The 24772-nt window shown below is 41.5% G+C and overlaps 1 protein-coding gene and 1 long non-coding RNA gene across 9 annotated transcripts in view; one reads left to right on the top strand and one right to left on the bottom strand.

Annotated features, from left to right (window-relative positions):
* Positions 1 to 24772, top strand: part of RARB (retinoic acid receptor beta) — a 946796-nt gene that overhangs the window by 457382 nt on the left and 464642 nt on the right. For 7 of the 8 annotated variants that reach the window (XM_056519992.1, XM_056519997.1, XM_056520000.1 and 4 more), the window contains one exon: positions 4322 to 4787. In XM_056519992.1, coding sequence (XP_056375967.1) covers positions 4613 to 4787 — 175 coding nt within the window. In that variant the 5' untranslated portion in view covers positions 4322 to 4612. Of the gene's footprint in view, positions 1 to 4321; positions 4788 to 24772 lie in introns of those variants that run through there. The other variant, XM_056520002.1, reaches the window with a different exon arrangement.
* On the bottom strand, positions 4647 to 23904 carry LOC130273356 (uncharacterized). Its single transcript, XR_008843967.1, has 3 exons — positions 23792 to 23904; positions 6772 to 6869; positions 4647 to 4781 (listed from the first exon to the last, which is right to left on the bottom strand). It is a non-coding gene; the product is annotated as an uncharacterized LOC130273356 (long non-coding RNA).

Genomic DNA, 24772 nt, shown 5'->3' on the forward strand with positions numbered 1-24772 from the left:
GCGGCATCCCGAACAGCTGTAGCACAGGAGGAGGTCTCTTACCTTCTCCTGCTCTGTCCGATCGCCGAATGAATGGTTCAAGCCTGAGATCCAGGCTTGAGCAATCAATCGCCAAAAACACTGATTGATCCATTCCTATGGAGATGCATCAATCAGTGTTAAAGATCAGTTAATGCAATGTTATAGCCCCCTATAGGAGCTATAATATTGCATAAGAAAAGTGTAAAAAAAATCATTAACCCTTTGAATTATCCCTTCTCCTAATAAAAGTTTGAATCACCCGGTATTTCCAAGAATAAAAACTGTAAATAAAAATAAACATATGTGGTATCGCCGCGTGCGTAAATGTCCGAATTATAAAAATAAACCGCTTTTTAAACTGCATGTTCAATGGCGTACGCGCAAAAAAAATTCCAAAGTCCAAAATAGCGCATTTTTGATCACTTTTTTTATACCACAAATACCAATAAAAAGTGATCAAAAAGTCTGATCAGAACAAAAATGATCAAAAAGTCTGATCAGAACAAAAATGGTACCGCAAAAAACTTCAGATCACGGCGCAAAAAATTAGCCCTTATAGCGCCCTGAACACAGAAAAATAAAAAAGTTATTCATGATTTTTTTCTGAAGTGATACAAAATCAAGCCTATACAAGTAGGGTATCATTTTAACCATATGGACCTACAGAATAAAGATAAGGTGTCATTTTTGCCGAAAAATGTACAGCGTAAAAACGGAAGCCCCCAAAACATACAAAATTGTGTTTTTTCATCAATTTTGTCACACATTGTTTTTTTTTCCCGTTTCACCATTGATTTTTGGGTAAAATGACTAATGTCATTACAAAGTAGAATTAGTGACGGAAAAAATAAGCCATCATATAGAATTTTAGGTGAAAATTTTAAAGAGTTATGATTTTTTAAAGTTAAGGAGGAAAAAAGGAAAAAGCCCGGGTCCTTAACCTCCCTAGCGGTATGATTCCGTCTGGAAATTTGTACCAAAAGCGGTACAATTTTTTGCATTGAAATTCCACATTCCCCCCCCTGTCACATTCCCCCCCCCCCCTTGTTGCATTCTCCCCCCCCCTGTCACATTCATCCCCCCTGTCACATTCTCCCCCCTTGTTACACTCTCCCCCCCCCCCGTCACATTCATCCCCCCCTGTCACATTCTCCCCCTTGTTACATTCTCCCCCCCCCTTGTTACATTTTCCCCCCTCCATGTTACATTCCACTCCCCCCCCCTGTCACATCCCCCCTTTGTCACATTCCTCCCCCTTGTCACATCCCCCCCCCTTGTCACATTCCCCCCTATGTCACATCCCCCCCCCTTGTCACATTCCCCCCCCTTGCTACATTCCCCCCTATGTTACATTCCCCCCCCCCCCTTGTTACATTCCCCCCTATGTCACATTCCCCCCTATGTCACATTCCCCCCCCCCTTGTTACATTCTCCCCTGTGTCACATTCCCCCCTCTGTCACCTTTTCTTGTCCTGCAGCAGAATACACTAGGTTTGCCAGGCAGATTTCATACCTAGTGTATTTGCTGCAGAACAAGCCCTTTCCCCTTCAGCCAATCACAGGCTTTACACCACTGCGGCCTGTGATTGGCTGAAAAGGGAAAGATCCTGTAAGATGAATAGAGCAGTGACCAGAGCGCACGGAGGGGAACGACATCTGCAGGGACCGGGACTAGGTGAGCAAAAGGTTTTTTTATTTTCTTCCTTTTTACTTTTACACTTAGTTCAGGGTTTTTCTACCAGGGGGCCTCCAGCTGTTGTGAAACTACTGCTCCCAGCATGCTCGGACAGCCTTTGGCTGTCCGGGCATGCTGAGAGTTGTAGTTTTGCAACATCTGGAGGCCCCCTGGTTGAGAAACACTGACTTTAAGTATATGTCTTTACCTGCTCTGGCCGGCCCCCGCAACGGGAGCCGACCCGAGCAGATAATAACATATTTTCCCGGGGGCTGCATCACTACATCGCAAAAAGCAAAAATCGCAATTCGATTGCTTTTGCGATATACTGTGCAGCCCGCACAGCAACTCTGCAATTCTATCCCGAGTGTGACTCGGGGTTACCGCTTCTAGCAGCGAAAATTAACCCCGAGTCACGCTTACGGTTAATAAACCGTAAGGTCCATGGCGTACACACAAAAAAATTCCAAAGTCCAAAATAGCGTATTTTTGGTTACTTTTTGTACCATTAAAAAATTTATCAAATGTGAACAAAAAGTCTGATCAAAATAAAAATTGTACCGATAAATACTTCAGATAACAACACAAAATATGAGCCCTCATACAGCTCTGTAGGCCAAAAAATTAAAAAGTAATAGGAGTCAGAAAAGGACAATTTTAAACGTGTTAATTTTCCTGCATGCAATTATGGTTTTTTTTCCAGAAGTACAACAAAATCAAGCCTATATAAGTAGGGTATCATTTTAATCATATGGACCTACAGAATAAAGATAAAATGTAGTTTTTTACCAAAAATGTAATGCATAGAAACGGAAAGCCAGCTAAATTTACAAAATGGACTTTTTTGTCTTACAATGTTTTTTTTTTTGTTTCGCCGTAGACATTTGGGTAAAATGACTGATGTCATTACAAAGTAAAATTGGTGGTGCAAAAAATAAGCCATAATATGTTTTTTTAGGTGTGCAAAATTGAAAGGCTTATGATTTTTAAAAGCTAAGGAGGAAAAAACGAAAGTGCAAAAACAGAAAAACGCTTGGTCCTTAAGCATCACATGCTTGAAACAATCTTATTTTTCCACAATTTTGAAAGGGTGCCAATAATTTTGTCCAGAACATTTTTGGAGTTTGGTGTGACATTATGTCCAATTTGCTTTTTTTCCTCCTTTTTTTTGTTTAGTTCCAGTACACACTAAGGGAATAAACATGTGTATAGCAAAACATTTGTTACTGCAATCCTTTTCTGTGAGAAATACTTCATTTTCTAGAAAAATTTCCGGGGTGCCAACATTTATGGCCATGACTGTATTTATAATAATTCATTGACCCCAGTGTGTTTATAATAATTAATTGGCCCCAGTGTCCTTATTTCCCCTCCCGCTGCCTGCTCCTCAACTTCTTGGAGCAGGGCAGCAGTGGGACTTGTTGGGAACCAGCGGCGGTGAATGAATGAATGAAGCCGACATGTCCTGCATGTAGGCTTCATTCACCTCCGCCCGACATGTCCCCACTGCTGCGCACCACCGGGACATGTCTATTCTATGCTGCTCATCTCCGTTCCCGACGGAGATGAGCAGCAGGGAATAGACATGTCCCGGCGGTGCACTGATTGCGCTAGGATCAGGGCAGCAGCGAGGGTGAATGAATGAAGCCTATATGCGGAACATGTTAGCTTCACTCATTCAGTCACCGCCCCCGGTTCCCGGCTGCCCTGCTCCAAGAACATGAGGAGCAAGCAGCGGGAGGGGAAATAAGGACACTTGGGTGGGGGAATAAGGATAAGCACACTGGGGCCAATTAATTATTATAAACACACTGGGGCCAAATTAGTAGTTTAAAAACCCCGCCGGGAGCCCTGAATGGCTCCTCGGTGCCGGACATTCAGGGCTCCTGGGGGGGAATTTAAAAGCGAAAGTAAAAATACACTGGCGGAACTACTACTCCCATCATGGAAACAAGTCTATTCCATGATGGGAGTAATAGTAGTCCCAGCTGCGGGAGTCTGTAGGCAGAGGTGTTAAAACGGCCATAAAATAACGGTACATGACGGATGTTATAATGGGTCTTAACGGATGAATATGCCCATTATTTTGATGGACGTTATTCAGCCGTTAGCACCTGTTACTTCATCGATTTTTTAATGATCCGTTAATACAGATAACGGATGTACAATAATGGGTGAATACACTGTAGTGTGAAAGCAGCCTTAGTTTGTGCATGTAAATGAATGCAATGTATTGGTTGACATTGACAAGTGTAACCATCCTGAAGTGTGTGTGTGTGTGTGTGTGTGTGTGTGTGAATCACTGGCTCAGAAGTATCTACAGAAGAGACCAAGGTTTAGCAATTCTTAACTCTCTTTTCATCATTTAAGTAAATCTAGGTCATTGTTTCATGTGTAAGGCATCTATTCCTTTCCCCAAGAATGCACAAGACAGCAAATATTTCCCAAGACATTAGATGATTTGTTTATCTCTGCTACAAATGCATTAATGAAAATGTTTTTTGGCTTTCAAATGCTTTAGTTTTTTACACAATACCACGATTTCTGCTCAGAAGCTTTGTACTTTTAATGCCTCTTCTGAATTTTTGGTATTCAGTTATTATAATTTTCTGTTCTCTATTTTAGGAAATGTGTGAAATGCTCATCTAGACGTGGATCCTGTACTAAGTATATTGTCAACTAAACCAAAAAGGAAATTGAAAGACAGAAAAAAAAGAGTGGATTTTTTAATCTTTACGCTTGAGACATCGATCAAATTTTGTGTGATTGTTGCCGGAATCATTCCTCGACAAGCTGAAACTCTGTATACATTTTTAATGTATTTCCTCTACATGACAAATAACTAGCTATTTGTCAGCTGGAAGGGATGGTACATTCTATTCTCAGATGAGATATGGTACAAGATGATACTTTAATATGACAACTAGCAGTCGTTCATGTCCTCTACCAGCTGTAAACGGACATATGAATCACTATCCAGCCACCCACTATCCCTTCTTATTTCCTCCTGTCATTGGTGGGTTGCCTTTGCCACTTCATGGATACCAAGGCCATCCTCCCACAAGCAGTTGCAGTACTCCGTCTCCTGCAAGTAAGTGGAAATCAAATTATGCATTATTATAGCCTGTGATATGTCTTACCCTAAAGGCAGATCTTAAATAAATTGGCTCAACAAATGTGTAATGTATACACCCTTTCTATTATAAATGGGTTATCCTTTAGTAAGGTTAAAGGGAGAAAGATTTTAAAGTAATTAAGTATATCAAAAAAATCTAGAGTTCATCAAGTAAAAAAAAGAATGTTTCATCAGTAGAGAAAATCATTATTGTCTATCTTTGTAAAGCATAGATAGAAAAAAGAATGGGCACCACCCATGATCACAGACGGGGTGCAAAGTAAAAATGTCAGAAAAACAACATGAATATAAGAGCTAACAAATTAGTACTTGCACACCCAATTGATTGAAAAATACAGATGTAAACTTTATTTAATATTCTCACAATGTCCTCAACACCCCCCCTGGTGGTAGTACAATTATTCAATAAATATAAGAAGAAATATCAGGTACCTTCTAAAACCACCCAACGTTTAATGCTGAAATCACAATAAATTTCCCTATAAATATGTAAACATATAAAAAAAGGTGCCAAACACAGATAATGTGTAAAAAATATATTACTGTGAAACACACTGTGCCAAAAAGTAAATACTAAATATCTAAAAGAACACAACTTCCTACCAACAAGCCAATGACCACCATAACTAACAAACCAATGCAAAGTGTGCAAGCAAGTGTAAAGCTGAGAGGAGATGAGGGTAAAGGGGAACAAATACCATGCGTTCTGCTACTATCCAAGTAGCTTCATCAGAAGTTATGAAGATGAAGCTACTTGAAGATAGTGAAACATGTGGGATTTGGTGCCCCGGTGGTTGTCATTCCTCCTCTTTATCCTCATCTCCTTTCCGGTGTTATTTAAACTTGTTAGTTATTCTAATCATTGGTTTGTTGGTAGGGGGTTGTAGGGGAGATTTATTCAAACCTGTGTAGTGGAAAAGTTGACCAATTGCCCATAGCCAATCAGAGCGCTTCTTTCATTTTTGAAATGGCCTCTCAAAAATGAAAGAAGGAATCTGATTGGTTGCTATGGGCAACTAAGCAACTTTTCCTCTACACAGGTTTTGATAAATCTCCCCCTGTGTTCTTTTTGATATTAAAGGGGTTATTTGGCCAAAGACTTCTTTTCCCCTATCCAATGGATAGGGGATAAGATGTCTGATCGCGGGCAGCCCGCTGCTGGGACCCCCCACGATCACTGTGCATCACCCGCATTAAAGCTCTTTGTTTCTGGGGCTGGGGATGTGACATAACACCACGACCCTCATGATGTCACGCCACGCCCCCTCCATTCATATCTATGGGAGGGGTGTGGCATGATGTCAGGAGGGGCATAATGTTACATCATGCCCCCAGTCCCGGAAACAATTATCTATGTTTGGCACTTTTTGTTTATATTTTTACATGTGTATGGGGATGTTTATTGTGTATGCAGCATTTAACTTTGGGAGGTTTTAGGAGGTACCTGATATTTATTATTATATTTACTGCATTATGATACCGCTACTTGGGGAGGTTTTGAGGTTAATATTCATTTTCTTTCACCTTGAGTTAACATATGTTTTTTAAAGTGTTTTTAAATTTGTCTGTGGAGTTTCTGTATTTGTAAAGCACTAGCGGGGCTGTGCTTTAAATGTCCAGTTTTATTTTGGATTCTTGAATTAAAAAGTGGTACTTAAAAGTAATTTAGGCTAAGCTTAGCTGGGAAGGGATATTAATTGAGAGCTGCTCAGTGGACATTTCTCCCTAAGCTTTTTAAAACTTTGCTTTTCTGAAATGCCACAGCATTTAAGAAGACAACATAGCTTATGGTCATCAGGTGGGTAGGACAGCATGAATCTACCAACAGTTTTCCTCTTTATTTATGGAAATATTTTATATACCATATTATAATGAAATAGCATCTGTTTTTTATCATCAACACCGTCATATAGATGGCATATGTTCCAGTTAACCTCACCTTACTGTGTTTTAAGAGCCCATGTTAAGCTTTTGGCTGGCTGCCAGTTGAGTTGACAGTAAGTAAACATGTCCTCTCCAGGGGTTGTGTTCCTTGATCTGTTGATAACATAGTGTAAACCACTTAGATCTCAAGAATGTCATGCACTCAACTTAATCAAACCGTGTTTAAAAGTCATAATTCCAGTGAAAGATATCCACCCTTCTCAGCGTAATTGTCTCTCAGGCATATGAAATCTGCATAATATTTTCTCCATAGTAGTCATTTTTCACCTGTCTAGTGACAACTTAGCTCCTTATAAATGTTACATCAAAGGCAAAAGAAAAAAGCTCATCGAATGGACGTACTTAAAGAGGAACTCTGGTACTTAACTTTTTATCTCTTATCCCCTATTATACCCTATCGGATAGGCCTATCCAAAGGATAAGGGGATAAGTGCCTGATCACGGGGGTCCAACTGCTGGGAGCCCGCGAGATCTCAGAACACTTGCTTGCCTTGTACTCGAAGGGGCTGTGGTCAAAACTCCCACACCATGCACTGTCTATGGGAGAGCCGGAGATACAAGAGTGCTGTACTTGTGTATCTCTGGCTCTCCCATAAAGGTCCATGGAGGGGACGTGTTGACCACTGCTTTGTGCACACAGCGGTGGGCACTCTGTTCATAAGAAAAGCTGGGGCTCTGGGCAGGAGATCACTGGGGGGTCTCAGTAGTCTAACATTCTGCAGTCAAACACTTATCCCCTATCCTGTGGATAGGGGATAAAAAGTTAAGTACCAGAGTTCCCCTTTAAGGCCCTTTCACGTATCCTGATTATTGGGTGAATGAGGATTCCAAAGAATGCTTGTTTCCATTAATTGGCGCATGTGAAAGGACCAGCTATCAGCTGATCTCACCTTATGTGCACCCCATAAAATCATTGTTAGCATCCCCACATCACCCTGTGTAAACAGGGGATGTTTGACCGATAATGATAAAATTAATGGAAAACTGTCAGCTTTCTCCCCCCGCACTAACCAGCGGTACTGGCTGATAGTGCGGGGGACGCTGATCAGTTTGATGCTTACCATGCCCGGATCTGCCGCGCCGTTCGGCACTAATCTTCTATTTTTGGGATTTGCTAATGAAGTGCTAACTGCCACCGGATGGGCTAACTGGCACTCTGACGTCAGTACCGCTGGCCACAGCGCCGCCCAGCTCATCCATATTCCTCCCCTCCCTCCGCCTCTCCCTCTTCTCCCCACTCTGTAATGAAGAGAGAGGGGAGGAATATTGATGAGGGGGACAGCGCTGCGGCCAGTGGCACTGACGTCAGAGAGCCAATTAGCACCTCATTAGCATATCCCAAAAAATAGAAGATTAGGGCTGAACAGTGCAGCGGATCCGGGCACGGTAGGTATCAAACCGATCAGCGTCCCCCGCACCAACAGCCAGCACCACTGGTTAATGCTGGGGGAGAAAGCTGAGAGTTTTCCTTTAAGGACCCGCACGATCAAGCCTTGTGAAGGCTGAGCAAACAAGTATCAATCACCATTAGCCTGTCTAAAAGGGCCCTTTCCATTGAGATATGAGATTTACTGTGACCCACTAAGATCCATACTTGCAGTTAAAAGAAAAAGTGAACCATTAGAAATTACCTTTATTTCAATATTGATTTTTAATAATATTTGGTGTAATTGTCATGTAAGTCACTTATATCTAGACAAACATAATCATATTAACCTAATAGTACACAAACAATTCATGTCTTTTATTGACTCCATATCCTCTCCCTAAGCCCCCTGCTCATCTTACCACCTCCTCACTAAGGCTCCTTTCACACTATAAAATTCACCCGTTTAAAGATCCGTTTAATGTTCCATTCTGATAACCCTTAAAATCATCCGTTAAACGGCCGTTACAAAATCCCATTATAGTCTATGGGATTTTTACATTATCTGTTTTAAACCATCATAGCCCATTATTAATAACGGACATTATGTTTGTGACAGGAGAAAGAACGGAAGAAATTGTGCATGCACTGTTTCTCCCGTTACTTTCTCCCGTCACAAAATAACGTACATTATTCAGTTAAAAGCCCATTCTGATTGGTCAGTTTCTTTAGCCATTGACACATTTCACAGATCTGGATTGTCCGTACCATTGTATGTTGAGTATGGTTTCAAGTTACCAGAAAAGACCATTGTGTGTTGAAAATACTGTAACCTGAGGTGAATGTAAGTTGAGGGACCACCCAACTATGTATATATATATATATATATATATATATATATATATATATATATATGTGTGTGTGTGTGTGTGTGTGTGTAAAATTGTTGCATTATTATTGTTGCGTTATTCTGCTACTATTGCATGATGTCATTGTGAACTCATGACCTATGGTCACCAGTATTGGTGAATTACTGAAGCATTTTAACTAAGTAAAAGGTTATTTCAATATCATTTACATGGTATTAAAGGGGTACTCCCACCCTAGACATCTTATCCCTTATCCAAAGGATAGGGGATAAGATGTCTGATCGTGGGGGTCCTGCCGCTGGGGACCCCTCCATTATTGCATGCGGCACCCACCTGTTTTTTCACCGGAACCGCTGGAGGGTCTGGGTTGCGACTACGGGAACGGAAGTCCGTGACGCCAGGACTCCGTTCCCGTAGTCGCGACTCCGACCCTCCAGCGGTTCCGGTGAAAAAACAGGTGGGTGCCACATGCAATAATGCAGGGTTCCCCAGCGGCGGGACCCCCGCAATCATTTGGATAGGGGATAAGATGTCTAGGGTGGGAGTACCCCTTTAAGTCTTACTATGCCTCAGTATATACCAGTACAATGATTTGTTCAACATTATGATATTACTGAAAGAGAACATTGCACCTAATGATAAGGAATATGCAATACCTTATCTCTAGATATAAAAAATGGAGGTGACTTGTATGAATTCTCCAGCCCCTTCTTACTAACCAAACAAATCTGATAGTGCATTTTTGGTACAGTACAAGACATATATAATCTATGGTACTAAATTTGGAGGAAATATCTGGTAGTACATTTTTAGGTACAATACAAGATTTATAATCTCTTTTACTAAATAATGAGGAATACTTAATTCCTTGTGGATATGTTTTTCTTAATGTCAATTATAAGGTAAAGTATAAACCTATGCTAAATGCATTATATGAATGTATTTATATGCATAGAACACACCCTGTTCTCTTCCAAAAAGGGAGGAGTACTCCCTATTCTAGAACCTACAATCTTAAACTGGAGATTAGGGAAAGATCTGTTCACCATACATATTAATTGATATAATTTCATCCACATATTAAAATTAGTTTAATCAAATAAGAACTATTTTTACGCTACCAGGTATATGTAAGACCTCTAACTCTGAGTAATGGAAAAGAGGGGAAGAAGGTATAATCATAGGAAGCTATTGTACTGTGGTTACCGTACAGTCAAATCACATATGTGGCTGCATCTGAAAAGACCTTGTTGGCTTCTTATGGCCTCTCAGGTAACTTCCAGAAGACTTAGAAGTCCCTCTCTTTTCAAAAGACTATGGGGGAGAAGTTTCTGAGTTGCCCATATCATTCAATCAGATTGCTTCTTTAATTTTTGAAAAGCTCTTTAAGAAGCAATCTCATTGGTTGTTATGGGCAACTGGTCAACTTTTTTTTTCTGTACAGGTTTTGATAAATCTCTCCCTTCTTAAAGACTATGGGGGATTTATTAAATCCTGTCCAGAGGAAAAGTTGCTAAGTTGCCCATAGCAACCAATCAGATTGCTTTTTATTTTTATTTTCCAGAGACCTTTTCACAAATAAAATAAGAAATCTGATTGGTTGCTATGGGCAACTCAGCAGTTTTTCCTCTAGACAGGTTTTGATATATCTACCCCTATATTCTCACATGATAACTCCTGCTACCTTCAGATCTCCCACGAAGCCACCCTTTTGTGATTGGAGATATATTTATAACCCCTGGCTGTCTATAACATATGCCCCCTGGGAATAAAACTTTTAACTAATAGGGACACAGGTGGCCCCCCTGGGATAGTGACTATACAATTCCTTCTAGGGGGCTCTGTGATTTCACATATCATCCCAGGGACGCTTTTAGTAATTAAGGGGTAACAATAAGGAATGTGGCTTTGATAGATGGCTATCAACACATCTGTTTATGCCTACACACTCTGACACATAGAATTAAGACAAATACAGCTGATGTTCTCACTATTAAAACAGAAACTTGATAAACAAAATATAACAACTTATTATTGTATTATGGTTACAGTCAAGCAACTAAAAATGTGTATATATTTGACAAATCAAAATGAATGATGTTATACTGTACTAAACCCCTTAATTAAGGGGTACTCCGGTGGAAAACTTTTTTTTTTTTTTTATGAACTGGTGTCAGAAAGTTAAACAGATTTGTAAATTACTTCTATTAAAAAATCTTAATCCTTTCAGTACTTTTTAGCAGCTGTTTGCTACAGAGGAAAATCTTAATTTTTTGAATTTCTTTTTTGTGTTGTCCACAGTGCTGACACCTGATGCCCGTATCAGGAACTGTCGAGAGCATGATAAAAATCCGTAGCAAACCTATGCTACTCTGGACAGTTCCTGACACAGACAGAGGTGTCAGCAGAGAGCACTGTGTACAATACAAAAAAGAAAATCAAAAAGTAAAGAATGTCCTCTGTACCATACAGCTGCTAATAATTACTAAAAGGATTAAGATTTTTTATATAAGTCATTTACAAATCTGGTTAACTTTCTGGCACCAGTTAATTTAAAAAAAAAAGTTTTCCACCGGAGTACCCCTTTAAGAACCCAGACCATTTTCACCTTAAGGACCTGGGCAATTTTTGCACACCGTCACTTTAATGTTAGTGGTAAATTTTTGTCAATACTTGCATCATTTCTTGGTTAAAAATTCCTCAAATTTTATGAAAAATTTGAAAATTATGCATTTTTTTTTACTTTGATACTCTCTGTTTGTAAGGAAAATAGACATACCAAATAAATTATATATTGATTCACATATACAATATGTCTTCTTTATATTTCCATCATAAAATTGACATGTTTTTACTTTTAGAAGACATCAGAGGGCTTCAAAGTTCAGCAGCTATTTTCAAATTCTCCACAAAATTTTCTAAATCAGAATTTTTCAGGGACCAGTTCAGTTTTGAAGCGGATTTGAGGGGCCTTCAAATTAGAAATACCCCATAAATGATCCCCATTATAAAAACTGCACCCCTCAAAGTATTCAAAATGACATTCAGAAAGTTTGTTAACCCTTTAGGTGTTCAATTGGAATAGCAGAAAAGTGAAGGAGAAAATTCAAAATCTTCATTTTTTACACTCGCATGTAAAAGGAGAAAAAGACCCCCAAAATGTGTAACCCAATTTCTCTTGAGTAAGGAAATACCTCATGTGTATTTAAAGTGTTCGGCGGGCACAGTAGAGGGCTCAGAAGAGAAGGAGCGACAATGGGATTTTGGAGGGTGAGTGTTTCTGAAACGATATTTGGGGGGCATGTCACATTTAGGAAGCCCCTATGGTGCCAGAACATCAAAAAACAAACAAACATAGCATACTATTTTGGAAACTACACCCCTCAAGGAATGTAACAAGGGGTACAGTGAGCCTTAACACCCCACAGGTGCTTGACATCTTTTCGTTAAAGTCAGATGTATAAATTAATTATTTTTTTTCACTAAAATGCTGGTTTTCCCCCAAATTTTACATTTTTACAAGGGGTAATAGGAGAAAATCCCCCCCCCCCCCCAAAAAAAAATTTGTAACCCCATCTCTTCTGAAATACCCCATGTGTGGACGTCAAGTGTGCACTACAGTGCTCAGAAGGGAAGGAGTCACATTTGGCTTTTGGAAATTAAATTTAGCTGAAATGGTTTTTGCGGAGCATGTCCCATTTAGGAAGCCCCTATGGTGCCAGAACAGCAAAAAAAAAAAAAAACACATGGCAAACTATTTTGGAAACTACACCCCTCAGGGAACGTAACAAGGGATAGAGTGAGCCTTAACACCCCACAGGTGTTTGACAAATTTCAAGTTGGGCATGAAAATTAAAAAATATTTTTTTTCACTAAAATGCTGGTGAAATACCCCATATGTGGATGTAAAGTGCTCTGCAGGCGAACTACAATGCTCAGAAGAGAAGGAACGCCATTGAGCTTTTGGAGAAAGAATTTGGTCGGAATGTAAGTCGGGGGCCATGTGCGCTTACAAAGCCCCCTGTGGTGTCAGAACAGTGGACCCCCAAACCGCTGTAAAATCAGCCACCCCTGTGCATATCACCAATTTAGACCTCAAATGTACATGGTGCGCTCTCATTTCTGAGCCATGTTGTGCACCCGCAGATCACTTTACACCCACATATATGGTAGTTCCATACAATTTTTTTATTTTTTTCCTTTTACCTCTTGCGAAAATTAAAAGTATGGGGCAACACCAGCATGTAGTGTAAAACATTTAATATTTTTACACTAACATGCTGGTGTAGACCCCAATTTTACCTTTTCGTAAAGTTTAAAAGGAGGAAATGCCCCCCAAAATTTGTAACGCAATTTCTCCCGATTACGGAAATACCCCATATGTGGCACTAAACTGTTGCCTTGAAATACCACAGGGCTCCAAAGCGAGAGATTGACATACGCATTTGAGGCCTATTTTGGGGATTTGCTCTGTTTCACAACCAATGTGTCTTCAGCTGTTGCAAAACTGCAACACTCAGCATGCATTGAAAGTCAAAGGGCATGCTGAGAGTTGTAGTTTTGCAACAGAGTTGTAGTTTTTCATAGAAAAAATGTGCCTCCAGCTGTTGCATAACTACAACCCCCAGCATGTACAGACTACCAAAGGACAAGCTGGGAGTTGTAGTTGGAACTCCAGCTGTTGCAAAACTACATGGCTTTGCATGCTGAGAGTTGTTGCTAAGCAACAGCAGGAGGTGAACAGGCCTAACCTCCTGCTGTATCCTGCCGCCCTGTCACCGCTCTGGCTGCCGGGACCCCCGCCACTGCTTCTGAGGGGATCCCCCGCTGGACCAGGGAGAGATAGGAGACCCCTGCCGGCCCCAATCGCTGCCCCGATCACCACCCAGCAGGGCAGTGATTGGTCGGTCGTGAGGTGGAATCCGTGCCACCTCACTCCTGCTGGGTAAGGGTGAATGGGGCTGTCTCGGACAGCCCCACTCACCCTTCTTTTCCGGGGCACCAGAAACCCGATTGACCCAGAATCGCCACAAATCGCTCGTCTGAATCGACATGGGAGGGTCTCGGGACCCCCCCAAGGGTTTGAACAGGGTACCTGCTGATATCATCCCGGTTTGGTCCCCGCCCAGTGCGCGGCGGAGAGCGAAATTCACACAGGCATACAGGTACGCCCTGGGTCCTTAAGTACCAGGGTGTAGGGGCATACCAGTATGCCCTGTGTCCCTAAGTGGTTAAAGGGGTACTCCAAAGGATAGGGGATAACATGTCTGATCATGGTAGTTCGGCCTTTGGGACACCCCCGATCTCCGGAACCCCCTGCGTACACAGCCATCACTCCCCCTCCCATAGGCATGAATGGATAGGGCATGACTTGATGTTGGAAGCCTTGTGACAGCTGTAACATACTCTGAATAAATCATACAATGATTTTCACATTACTTGCTTGTTTATCTGAGCGGATTGTGATTTGGAACACTGGCACCCAATTTTCATAAGGAATAAGGACTGGCCCAAGTAGTGTGTAAATAAATATATAACATTTCTAATATATAATATTATGAAGTATGTTATGTAGTGTACGGATTGCAGTGCTGTTACATGCAACTCACAGGTGACTTATTTATTGATCGAAGTTGATCACTTTTCCTGTGATCTCTCTGTACGGGGGTCAGGCTCTCCGGCCAGATAGCGGGTGTCGACCACCGCACAAAGCGGCGGCCGACACGCCCCCTCAATACATCTCTATGGCAGAGCCGGAGATTCCCGAAGGCAGCGCTTCGGCTCTGCCATAGAGTTGTATTGAGGGGGCGTGTCGGCCGCCGCTTCGTGCGGAGGTCGACATGCCCACTTCCCGCGGGCTGTCGGGGCTCCGTACAGGAGATCGCAGGGGGCCCCAGCGTTCGGACCCCCCGCGATCTCAAACTTATCCCCTATCCTTAGGCGTTGTTCACCACTGGGTTCACCACTGGACTACTCCTTTAAATGTAAGGGAAGCAAACAGGATTTACACATACAATGATAAATTTCGCCTTTGTGTAATGGATAACAAAACATCATTGCTCACCACACTTATCCCAACTGTGTAGCATGTTGGAGGGAGCATAATTATTTGGGCAGCTTTACTGCCTTAGAGAAATGTAAGGCCTAGATACTTTGAATCATTAAGATAACAGATGATTTAAAAGTGTATTAAAGGGGTACTCCGGTGAAAAACAATTTATTTTAAATTAACTGGTGCCAGAAACTTATACAGATTTGTAAATTACTTCTATTAAAAAAAAATCTTAACCCTTCCAGCACTTATTAGTTGCTGTATACTACATAAAAAAGTTATTTTCTTTTTGAATTTCTTTTCTGTCTGACCACAGTGCTCTCTGCTGATACCTCTGTCCATGTCAGGAACTGTCCAGAGCAGAGAGGTTTACTATGGGGATTTGCTTATGCTCTGGACAGTTCCTGACAAGGTGTCAGCAGAGAACACTGTGGTCAGACAGAAAAGAAATTCAAAAAGAAAAGAACTTCATGTGGAGCATACAGCAGATGATAAGTACTGGAAGGATTAGGATTTTTAAATATATGTAATTTATAAATCTGTTTAACTTTCTTGCCCCAGTTGATTTGAAAAAAAGTTTTTTTTTTCCCACTGGAGTACCCCTTTAAGAGTTACTGCAAATTGGAATATATTGATATTTTACTATGGGATTTAATGGGTGACATATAAAACTCTGCAGGTATAATTGCATAAAAAATTAGGCTATGCATTCATCATATATGTGGGGAAATCAGCATGGTGTGAAAACCCTTATCCATAAATAATTTTTGTAATATTCTGTTTTTCGTTTATCGTTTTTACCTTTTATCCTCTTTGCCTTTCTGATGAGGTGTTTGCATTGAGTGTAAGCTTAAGATTTTTCATACAAGGTTGTTAATATCAATACAAGGCCATATAGATTTTTAGTTGGTAAAAATCAATATAAAACTATGTGTTTATATGACCTTTTCTGAAATAATATTGACTGCTATTTAAACAAAGACAAATGAGTATGTCAGGTGTTACCTTTTATATGCTTCTCACTGACAGTGATGCACTATTGACTTCTACCATGTAAGCTATATAAAATCAATCAGGAGGGTAAACCTCATTGAACTTTTTAAATGTCTAAAATAGAGTTTAGGTATTTTATGAAAGAGAACAGAGAAGGGAGTAGCCACTTTACTTCGAAGTTCAGTTGTCAAACAGTTATACTGAATTCAGCAAAAATAGCGTAAACACTTTTTAATAATAGCAAAAGTTGTCCCTAAATATATAATTTGTTTGCAGCATCACAGTAGCAGCCCTCTGCAATAAATTGTACAGGATGATAAGGAAAAAAAACCCTTTGTGGTGGCGCTGCCAGTTCCAGATGAAGTATAACAAACCAAAACCAGAGATGCAAAATGAAGAGCACTAAAGAGCTTTTATTAAAGTACAAAAAGGAAGATTACGCGTTTCGAGGGAGCCACCACTTCTTCCGATCAGTATGCAAACATAGGATACAATCAAACTATAAGTAGGTACAAAGATGGCGCCAATTTGGATGTGGGAGGAACATGCCAAAACAAGGTTGTATATAGTACACTGTAAAACGTATAAAATCACGATCGTATATGCAATGGGACAAAGGCATGATGAAAAATAATGTTTAACATATGAAATATACAGAAATAATAAACAGAACAAGTGATCTGGAGTGTGATCGGTCCGGGCAGACGCCCGGGATCCAGATGTAACCAATGGCCCTGATTTACTATTGTAAACCCAACATGTTTTGTCTGGTTGTGCGTCAGATTCTGGTGCATTGCACCAGAAATTATGTCTGCGCCAGAATTTGCGCCAGAATTGAAAAAAACTCAATTTTACTCCGAAAACCTGGAAAAGGGGCGTGGTCGACATTTTCACAAAAAACAACATATTTACTAAGGTTTCCACAGAAAATGTGGTGGATTTGAGCTGAGGAAAACCCTATCAGAGCATGTGTCGAAAAGCAAAATGTAGGGAAACTTACCGTGGGAAAAAATACCGTGGGAAAAAAGAAACCTCCACTCCACTCTTAGTAAATCATGGCCTATATGTTACATCCGGACTGGCGCGTGAACCCATGTGGCTGCAGCCGCTGTATTCATTATCGGGATTCTCAGGGCTGCAGTCAAGGGCGCGTTGCTAGGTAGGGGGGGGGGCATGTGACCAAATGGAACCAGTCAGTGAGCGGTGAAACGCTCTTAGTGCATCAATGCTCCGGACAGCATGGTGTCGGCTAGGAGACATGGCAAATACTTAATGAACGGTAAAGAGGGCAATGGAACAGACTGGCAGCGCTCAGAGGACAGCCATAGTAGGAGCGGTATAAAGCACAGTTATATAAACAATTACCTTGTATATAATGCTGATATGATAGTAAGGGATAGGAGTAAAGGTATATGTGTAGGTATAGGCCCTCATTTACTATTGCAAACCCGACATGTTTTGTCAGGTTGTGCACCAGATTCTAGCAGATTGCGCCAGAAATTCTGTCTGTGCCAGAATTTTGCGCCAGAATTTGCACCAGAATTGAAAAAACCCGACTAACTCTCCGTTTCACTAAGAAAACCCCAAAAAGGGGCGTGTCTGTCGCGAAAGGGGGGAGTAGTCGCCAAAAAGGGGTGTGTTCCCGACATTTTCACAAAAAAACAACATATTTACTAAGGTTTCCACAGAAAATGTGGATTTCAGCTGAGGAAACCTTACAGATCAGAGCATGTGTAAAAAAAGCAAAATGTAGGGAAAGTGGAAAATGTAGGGAAACCTTAGTAAATACTGTGGAAAAAAATTGTAGGGAATTAAAACCCACAAAGAGAACTACACTCAGTAAATCAGGGCCATAGGGTATATGAATAGGTCTAGGGGTGTTGGGTAGGTATAGACCGTATTGAAAACCCAATGGAGCTTTATAGTACAATAGGTGTATGAGAATTGTATAGGTATATATGAGTTGTACAATAAGAGTTTTATATTACAAAAATATATAGTATATAATCTAAAATAAAAGAACTCATAGGCTATAAAAGAACCCATAGGAGTGCACTAAAAGAGATAGTATGGTAAATAAGGGTATGATAAAAAAAAAGTATACTATATGTTTAAATTGGTGTATGATTAAATATACCAGTGACATATTCGTAAGAAAAAATTACTAATAATACTGGTTAGAATAAATAGTAATAATTAATGTAAATAAAAACAATTTGCAACTGTAGTAGTACATTATTATGATCATGACAGCACATGGCATGGTAGCATTAAACATGGGTGTTGAAGGTTAATTGACATGTTGATATTAAATAGAACACAAAGTGATGATCGACTATTATTAGAAATTGCATTCGATCATTTCACTCAAGGCCCCTGGAGATAGAGTACGGAGGAAATTCTCCCTTTCCCTCAGTACATTGTATCTTTGATGTACGTCCTTGGCAACTTGCTCAATGGAAGTGGCCTGTTAAGGTTAACCCCTTAAGGACCAAGCCCATTTTCACCTTAAAGGGGTACTCTGATGGCCAATGTGTTTTTTCAGTTTCTACTTACCCTTGCAGGTGAGTTTTCTTGTTATCGCTGGTCTGGTGCTTGCTCTTTGTTTCTTTTCCTTTCTTTGTACGTGTGTCCATGTAGTGTAGCATATATGCCTTTGTTTTAGAAACTACAGCTCCCAGAATGCCTTGTAGCCTGTCTCCTCTTTCAGTGCCCTGCCCAACTTGTTTTACATTGCCGCCCAGCCCTGTTTGTGGGTGGCTTTTTACTTCTTTTCCGTTTAGCACTCCCTTTCCCTGCCCTGCTCATTAGTATACTCATCCCACCCTCACGGTCAGCTTCTCACCCCACAGTCCCCACATCAGAGAATGAATTGTCAGTGGGGGGAACTGATCATATGTGAACCGCAGGCGCTTCTCTCCTCCCCATGAACTGTCATCCGCAGCGCGCTGTCCCCACATTAGGGAACTAATCATATGTGACCTGCGGGCGCTGCTCTGTTTCCTGCCCCCCCCCCCTCCCAAAAGTGATGTCCCCGCAAGGGTTAATGTACATCTTTACTGTTGAATTTTATATATTCCTGTGCCCGGGCAGCAAAAATAAACAAAATAAACTTTGACTCACCTTCCTGCGTTCCTCCGTTGCTATGGTAATGGCCTCACGATCCTCATGCTGTTTCCTGGGGACGGGAACGTCACAGAGCCCTCAACGTATCACCGGCCGCAGTGATGTCCTGCCTCGGCCGGTGAATGGATGAGCGCACTGTCATGTAAGGAGCCAGACGGGTTTCTCACAATTCTTCTGTGATTTTCACCTCAATATTTATTTTTAACAGCATACAAAATGACTGTTGTCTCATTGACTGACATTTGACATTTTTATTGGGGAAGGGGATTTTTTACATGTTTTTTTCCTTTTTTTTATTTTTATTTTTTTATTGTATTTTTCGTACATTTATGTCCTTGGTCATTAAGGGATTAAAAGGGTATCCCAGGAAAAAAATAATAATTTGCCTTCAACTGGCTCCAGAAAGTTAAACAGATTTAGAATCTTAATCCTTCCAGTAGTTATCAGCTGCTGAAGTTGTTGTTAATTTCTTTCTGACAACCGTGTTCTCTGCTTGTCTCAGGGACTGTCCAAATAATTAGATGTTTGCTATGGGGATTTGCTCCTACTCTGGACAGTTCCTGAGACAAGTAGAGGTGTCAACAGAGAGCACTATTGTCAGACAGAAAAGAACAACTCAATTTCAGCAGCTGATAACTACTGGAAGGATTAAGATTTTTTTTAATAGAAGTAACTTACAAATCTGTTTAACTTTCTGGAGCCAATTTGTATAAAACATTTTTTTTCCTGGAATACCCCTTTAGAATTCCTGTTGTGGACTTCCACTACATGGCGTGACATACTACGCTGAAGAAACCCATGTGTCGTGTTGTTGCAATGTTTGGTCACACGCTCCCGAAAACAACCAAACATTGGGATATCTTACTGAAAGATCCCCATTCCAGCACCAGTATATCCCCAAACCTGCTTTAATGTTCCGTAGGGGGCGTACTTTTAGAAATTTGGTGGCCCCTAGTAAACTCAGGTCCAAATGCTGGACAGCGAATCTTTCCAACTTTTTTGAACAGCACAGGGAGTATCCTGCTGGGTGATTACACATAAGCGCATAACTGGTCACCAAAGATACATTCCTGATTAGGACGTTACTGAATTGTGTATCCCAGTATATTGTTTACCTACTGCAATACCCATGCAGCTTGCAGTATGTGGACAGAACTATACGTTGTTTTCAGGTGTGTGTGACCAAACATCACATAGTGTGTTACGCCACATGGTGGAAGTCCACAACAGTTATTTTAACCTTATACAGGCTACTACAATTGAGCAAGTTGCCAAGGACGTACAACAAAAATACAATGTACTGAGGAAAAGGAGGAATTTCTGGATTCACACCCTTCGCACTCTATCTCCAGGGGGCTTGAATGAAATTATCAAATGCAATTTCTAGTATTAGTTGATCATCACTCTGTGTTCTATTTAATATTAACATGCAATTAACCTTCTGGGAATGTTCAACGCCCATGTTTTAATGCTACCATGTGCTTTATGCCACTTCTACTCTACTCTGACTTGCAGTGCTCTGAGCACTGCCAGTCTGTTCCAGTTTGTATTTATTACTACATTGCCCTCTTTGCCACCGTGCTGTCTGGAGCATTGGTGCACTAAGAGCGTTTCACCGCTCACTGATTGGTTCCATTTGGTCACATGAACCCCCTCCTAGCAACGCGCCCTTGACTGCAGCCCGCAGCGCTTAGAATCCCGATCATGAATACATCCACTGCAGCCACATGGGTTCACGCGCCGGTCTGGATGTAACATATTGTTTACATCTGCATCCCAGGCGTCTGACAGATTACACTCCGGATCACTTGTTCAGTTTATTATTTCTGTATATTTCATTTGTTAAACGCTATTTCTCATCATGTCTTTTTACCATTGCATATACGATCGTGATTTTATAAGTTATACAGTGTACGTTATATAACTCTGTTTTGGCATGTCCCTCCCACCTCCAAATTGGCGCCATCTTTGTACCTACATATATTTTGATTGTATCCTATGTTTGCATACTGATCTGAAGAAGGGGGCGGCTCCACTGAAACCTGTAATCTTCCTTTATTTTATTTTACTTTAATAAACCTCTCCAGTGCTCTTCATTTGGTATCTCTGGTTTTGGTTGGTTATACTTCATCTGGAACTGGCAGCGCCACCACAAAGGGTTTTTATCCTTCTCATCCTCTACGATCCTACTCAGAACTGGTTCTCCTCCTCCTGTGACCCTTGGCACAAGCAGCTGTTCCCACATCCATTGTAACACCGTACAAGCGTTGATATGCAAGTTGATATGCATTGATCAGTGTTATCGGCAGTTGATTGCTCAAGCCTGGATTTCAGGCTTGGAACAATCATTTGCCGATCAGACAGGCAGTTAAGGCACCCTCCTTTTGTGTTCTAGCTGATCGGGATCATCGCGGTAAAATAGCGATGTTCCGATCAGCCCGACTGAGCTGCAGGGAAACTTTAACTTTCACTTTAGACACGGCGATCAACTTTGATTGCCACGTCTAAAGAGTTAATGCCGGACATCAGCCCGATTGACGATATCCGGCATTAGCCGTGGGTCCTGGTTGCATATAGCAACCAGCACTCACCGGATATTATGCACGCTCGCCTGCTGAGCGTGCGTCATACCTCGGGAGCCGCTTATGGACGTTTATGAACGTCCATATGCGGCAAGGGGTTAATCAACCGGTTAATCAGCTGCGGTTATGATCCACAGAAAGTTCTTTTCTTTTCAAATCTCCTTTCTGCCTGACCACAGTGCTCTCTGCTGACACCTCTGTCCATTTAGGAACTGTCCAGAGCAGGATAGGTTTTCTATGGGGATTTGCTCCTACTCTGGACAGTTCCTAAAATGGACAGAGGTGTCAGCAGAGAACACTGTGGTTAGGCGGAAAGGAAATTCAAAAAGAAAATAACTTCCTGTGAATCATACAGCAGCTGAAAAGTACTGGAAGGATTAAGATTTTTTAATAGAAGTAATTTACAAATCTCTTTAACTTTCTGGCACCAGTTGATTAAAAAAAGTACCCCTTGCTTGCTTCACTTAACTTGCTTCAGGTGAGCGGCCATTACCTTAGGGCCCTCTGTGCCCCCACGCTTTCTTATATCAACTATTTTTCCAGTGGTAATACACGAGACGCCTACCGTGTCGGTCTCTTTCCTTTTTCTTATACCAACAGATTCTTCAAAAAACTGAGACATAAGACTTTGAAAGCTTTTTTAATAGGGCATCTCTAATTCTTGATGTTGAGAATTGAAAAAGCAATACAGAAATAAGAACATGCCAGAGTTTGGGGGTGTAAAGAAACCGCGCTCGGCACAGCTGAAAAGTATAGCCCATAGACAAACAAGTTTCCGAGTCGTCACAACTCAATGAGCAGTACGGGGTGCTCTATTCCAAAGAAGCAAGTCCATAGGCAATCCAACTTATAGAAATATAAGAATGTCACTCACCCGTCTGACGGTAAAGTAGTAGTGTATTTATTGTGCAAAATCAAGCATACACAAACCGGCATCTTGGGAGAGGGACCCTTCGCGAAGCGTGCAAAATTGTTATCACCCACTTGCCTTAGCCGCTCCTGTGATGACGGTTTGTATATGCTTGATTTTGCACAATAAATACACTACTACTTTACCGCCAGATGGGTGAGTGCCATCCTTATATTTCTATACGTTGGGATGCTAGAGTTTGTACCTTTACAGATACACAGATACATATCTAATGATCTTTTTTAGCATCATAGTGGTGCTTGGAATAGATATAATGTCAAACAATATTTGCAATAATGACGCTACGCTGATGTCCAGTGTTACAAAAACATTCAGAGAGTTTTCAGACCCTTTTGTAATGTTGCAGATTTGTGCAAAGAAAAATGTAAAATCTGACTTAATACCACATAATGACATGGTGAAAACAGAATGTTAGAAATCCTTGCTTATTTATTAAAAGAAAATAATAAAATTGCATTGAAATAAGAATTTAGACCTTTTACTCAGTACTTGGATAAAGCACCTGTGGCAGCGATTACAGCCTCCAGTCTTCAGTTTGCACTTGGATTTGGGGATTTTCTGCCATTCTTTTCTGCTGATTCTTTCAAGCTCTGTCAGATTAAATGGGCACTTGTTGCGCAAAATTTTGTGATTTATTTTTCCATCCCACTGTGCAAAAGTTTGTAACTTTTCTACACACCTCAAAAAACAGGCCATGTCTTAGCTGGTGTATATTTGTGGATGTATTTGACAGTTTTTAACCACTTAAGAACCAAGGGCGTACAGGTACTCCCTGATGTCCTGGTACTTATGGACCAAGGGCTTACCTGTACAACCGTGGGAATTCCGGTCCCCGCCGGATGGGGACAGGACCGGGATGCCTGCTGAAATCATTAAGAATGACGATTTTATTAAGACTGGCGCTTCCGGGTCAATCGGATCTCCAGTGACCTGTTGACCCGGAAAAAAATGGTGAATGGGGCTCCCATTCACCCTTACCCAGCAGGAGTGAGGTGGCACCTCACGATCACGTGATTGATCGGTCGGAGTGACTGACCAATCACTACCCTGCTGGGTGGAGATTGGGGCAGCGATCGGGGTCGGCGGGGTCTCCTACCTTTGCCTGGCTTGGCGGGGGTCCCCTCAGGAACTGCAGTGGCGGGCAGGAGCGGTGGCAGCAGCGGGGGCGGTCCTGGCAGTGAGGAAGGAAGTGAGGCTTGTTCACCTCCTGCTGTTGCTTAGCAACTCTCAACATGCACCACAGCCAAAGGGCATAATGTCAGTTGTAGCAGTGTGCCTGGAGCAGTTGCAAAACTACAACTCTCATGATGCCCTTTGGCTGTCAATGCATGCTGAGAGTTGCAGTTTTGCAACAGCTGAAGGCACACTGGTTGAGAAACAGAGTGTGTGTCCTAACTCAGTGAGAGACCGTACATGCAGTTTTAGTTTTGCAACAGCTGGAGACACACTGGTTGCACACTACAACTCCCAGGATGCATTACTACAACTCCCAGGATGTAGGGTCTGTCAGTGCATGCTGGGAGTTGTAGTTTTGCAACAGCTGAAGGTTTCCCCCCCCCCCCCCTCCCCCCCCCCCCCCCCCCCATGTGAATGTACAGGGTATATTCACACGGGTGGGGGTTTACAGCAAGTTTTCTGGTGCAAGTTTGAGATGCGGCAAATTTTCCCCTGCAGCTCAAATTAGCAGCGAAAAACTCACTGTAAACCCACGCCTGTGTGAATGTACCCTGAAAACACTACACTACTCTACAATATAAAGTAAAACACTACATATAAACACACTTACACAGCTCCCCCCCCCCCCCCCAGCTGTTGAAAAACAACAACTCCCAGTATTGCCGGACAACCACTGATTGTCAAGGCATGCTGTGAATTTTGCAACAGCTGTTTGGGAAACACTGCCTTAGGGTATTTTGGTGGCGGATGCAAATCCCCAATTCAGGCCTCAAATGCGCATGGCGCCCTCTCGCTTTGGAGCCCTGTCATATTTCAAGGAAACAGTTCAGGGCCACATATGGGGTATTTTTGTACTCAGGAGAAATTGCGTTACAAATTTTGTGGGGCTTTTTCTCCTTTT

Source organism: Hyla sarda, chromosome 5 (genome assembly GCF_029499605.1).
Source record: "Hyla sarda isolate aHylSar1 chromosome 5, aHylSar1.hap1, whole genome shotgun sequence".
Classification (NCBI taxonomy): Eukaryota; Metazoa; Chordata; class Amphibia; order Anura; family Hylidae; genus Hyla; species Hyla sarda.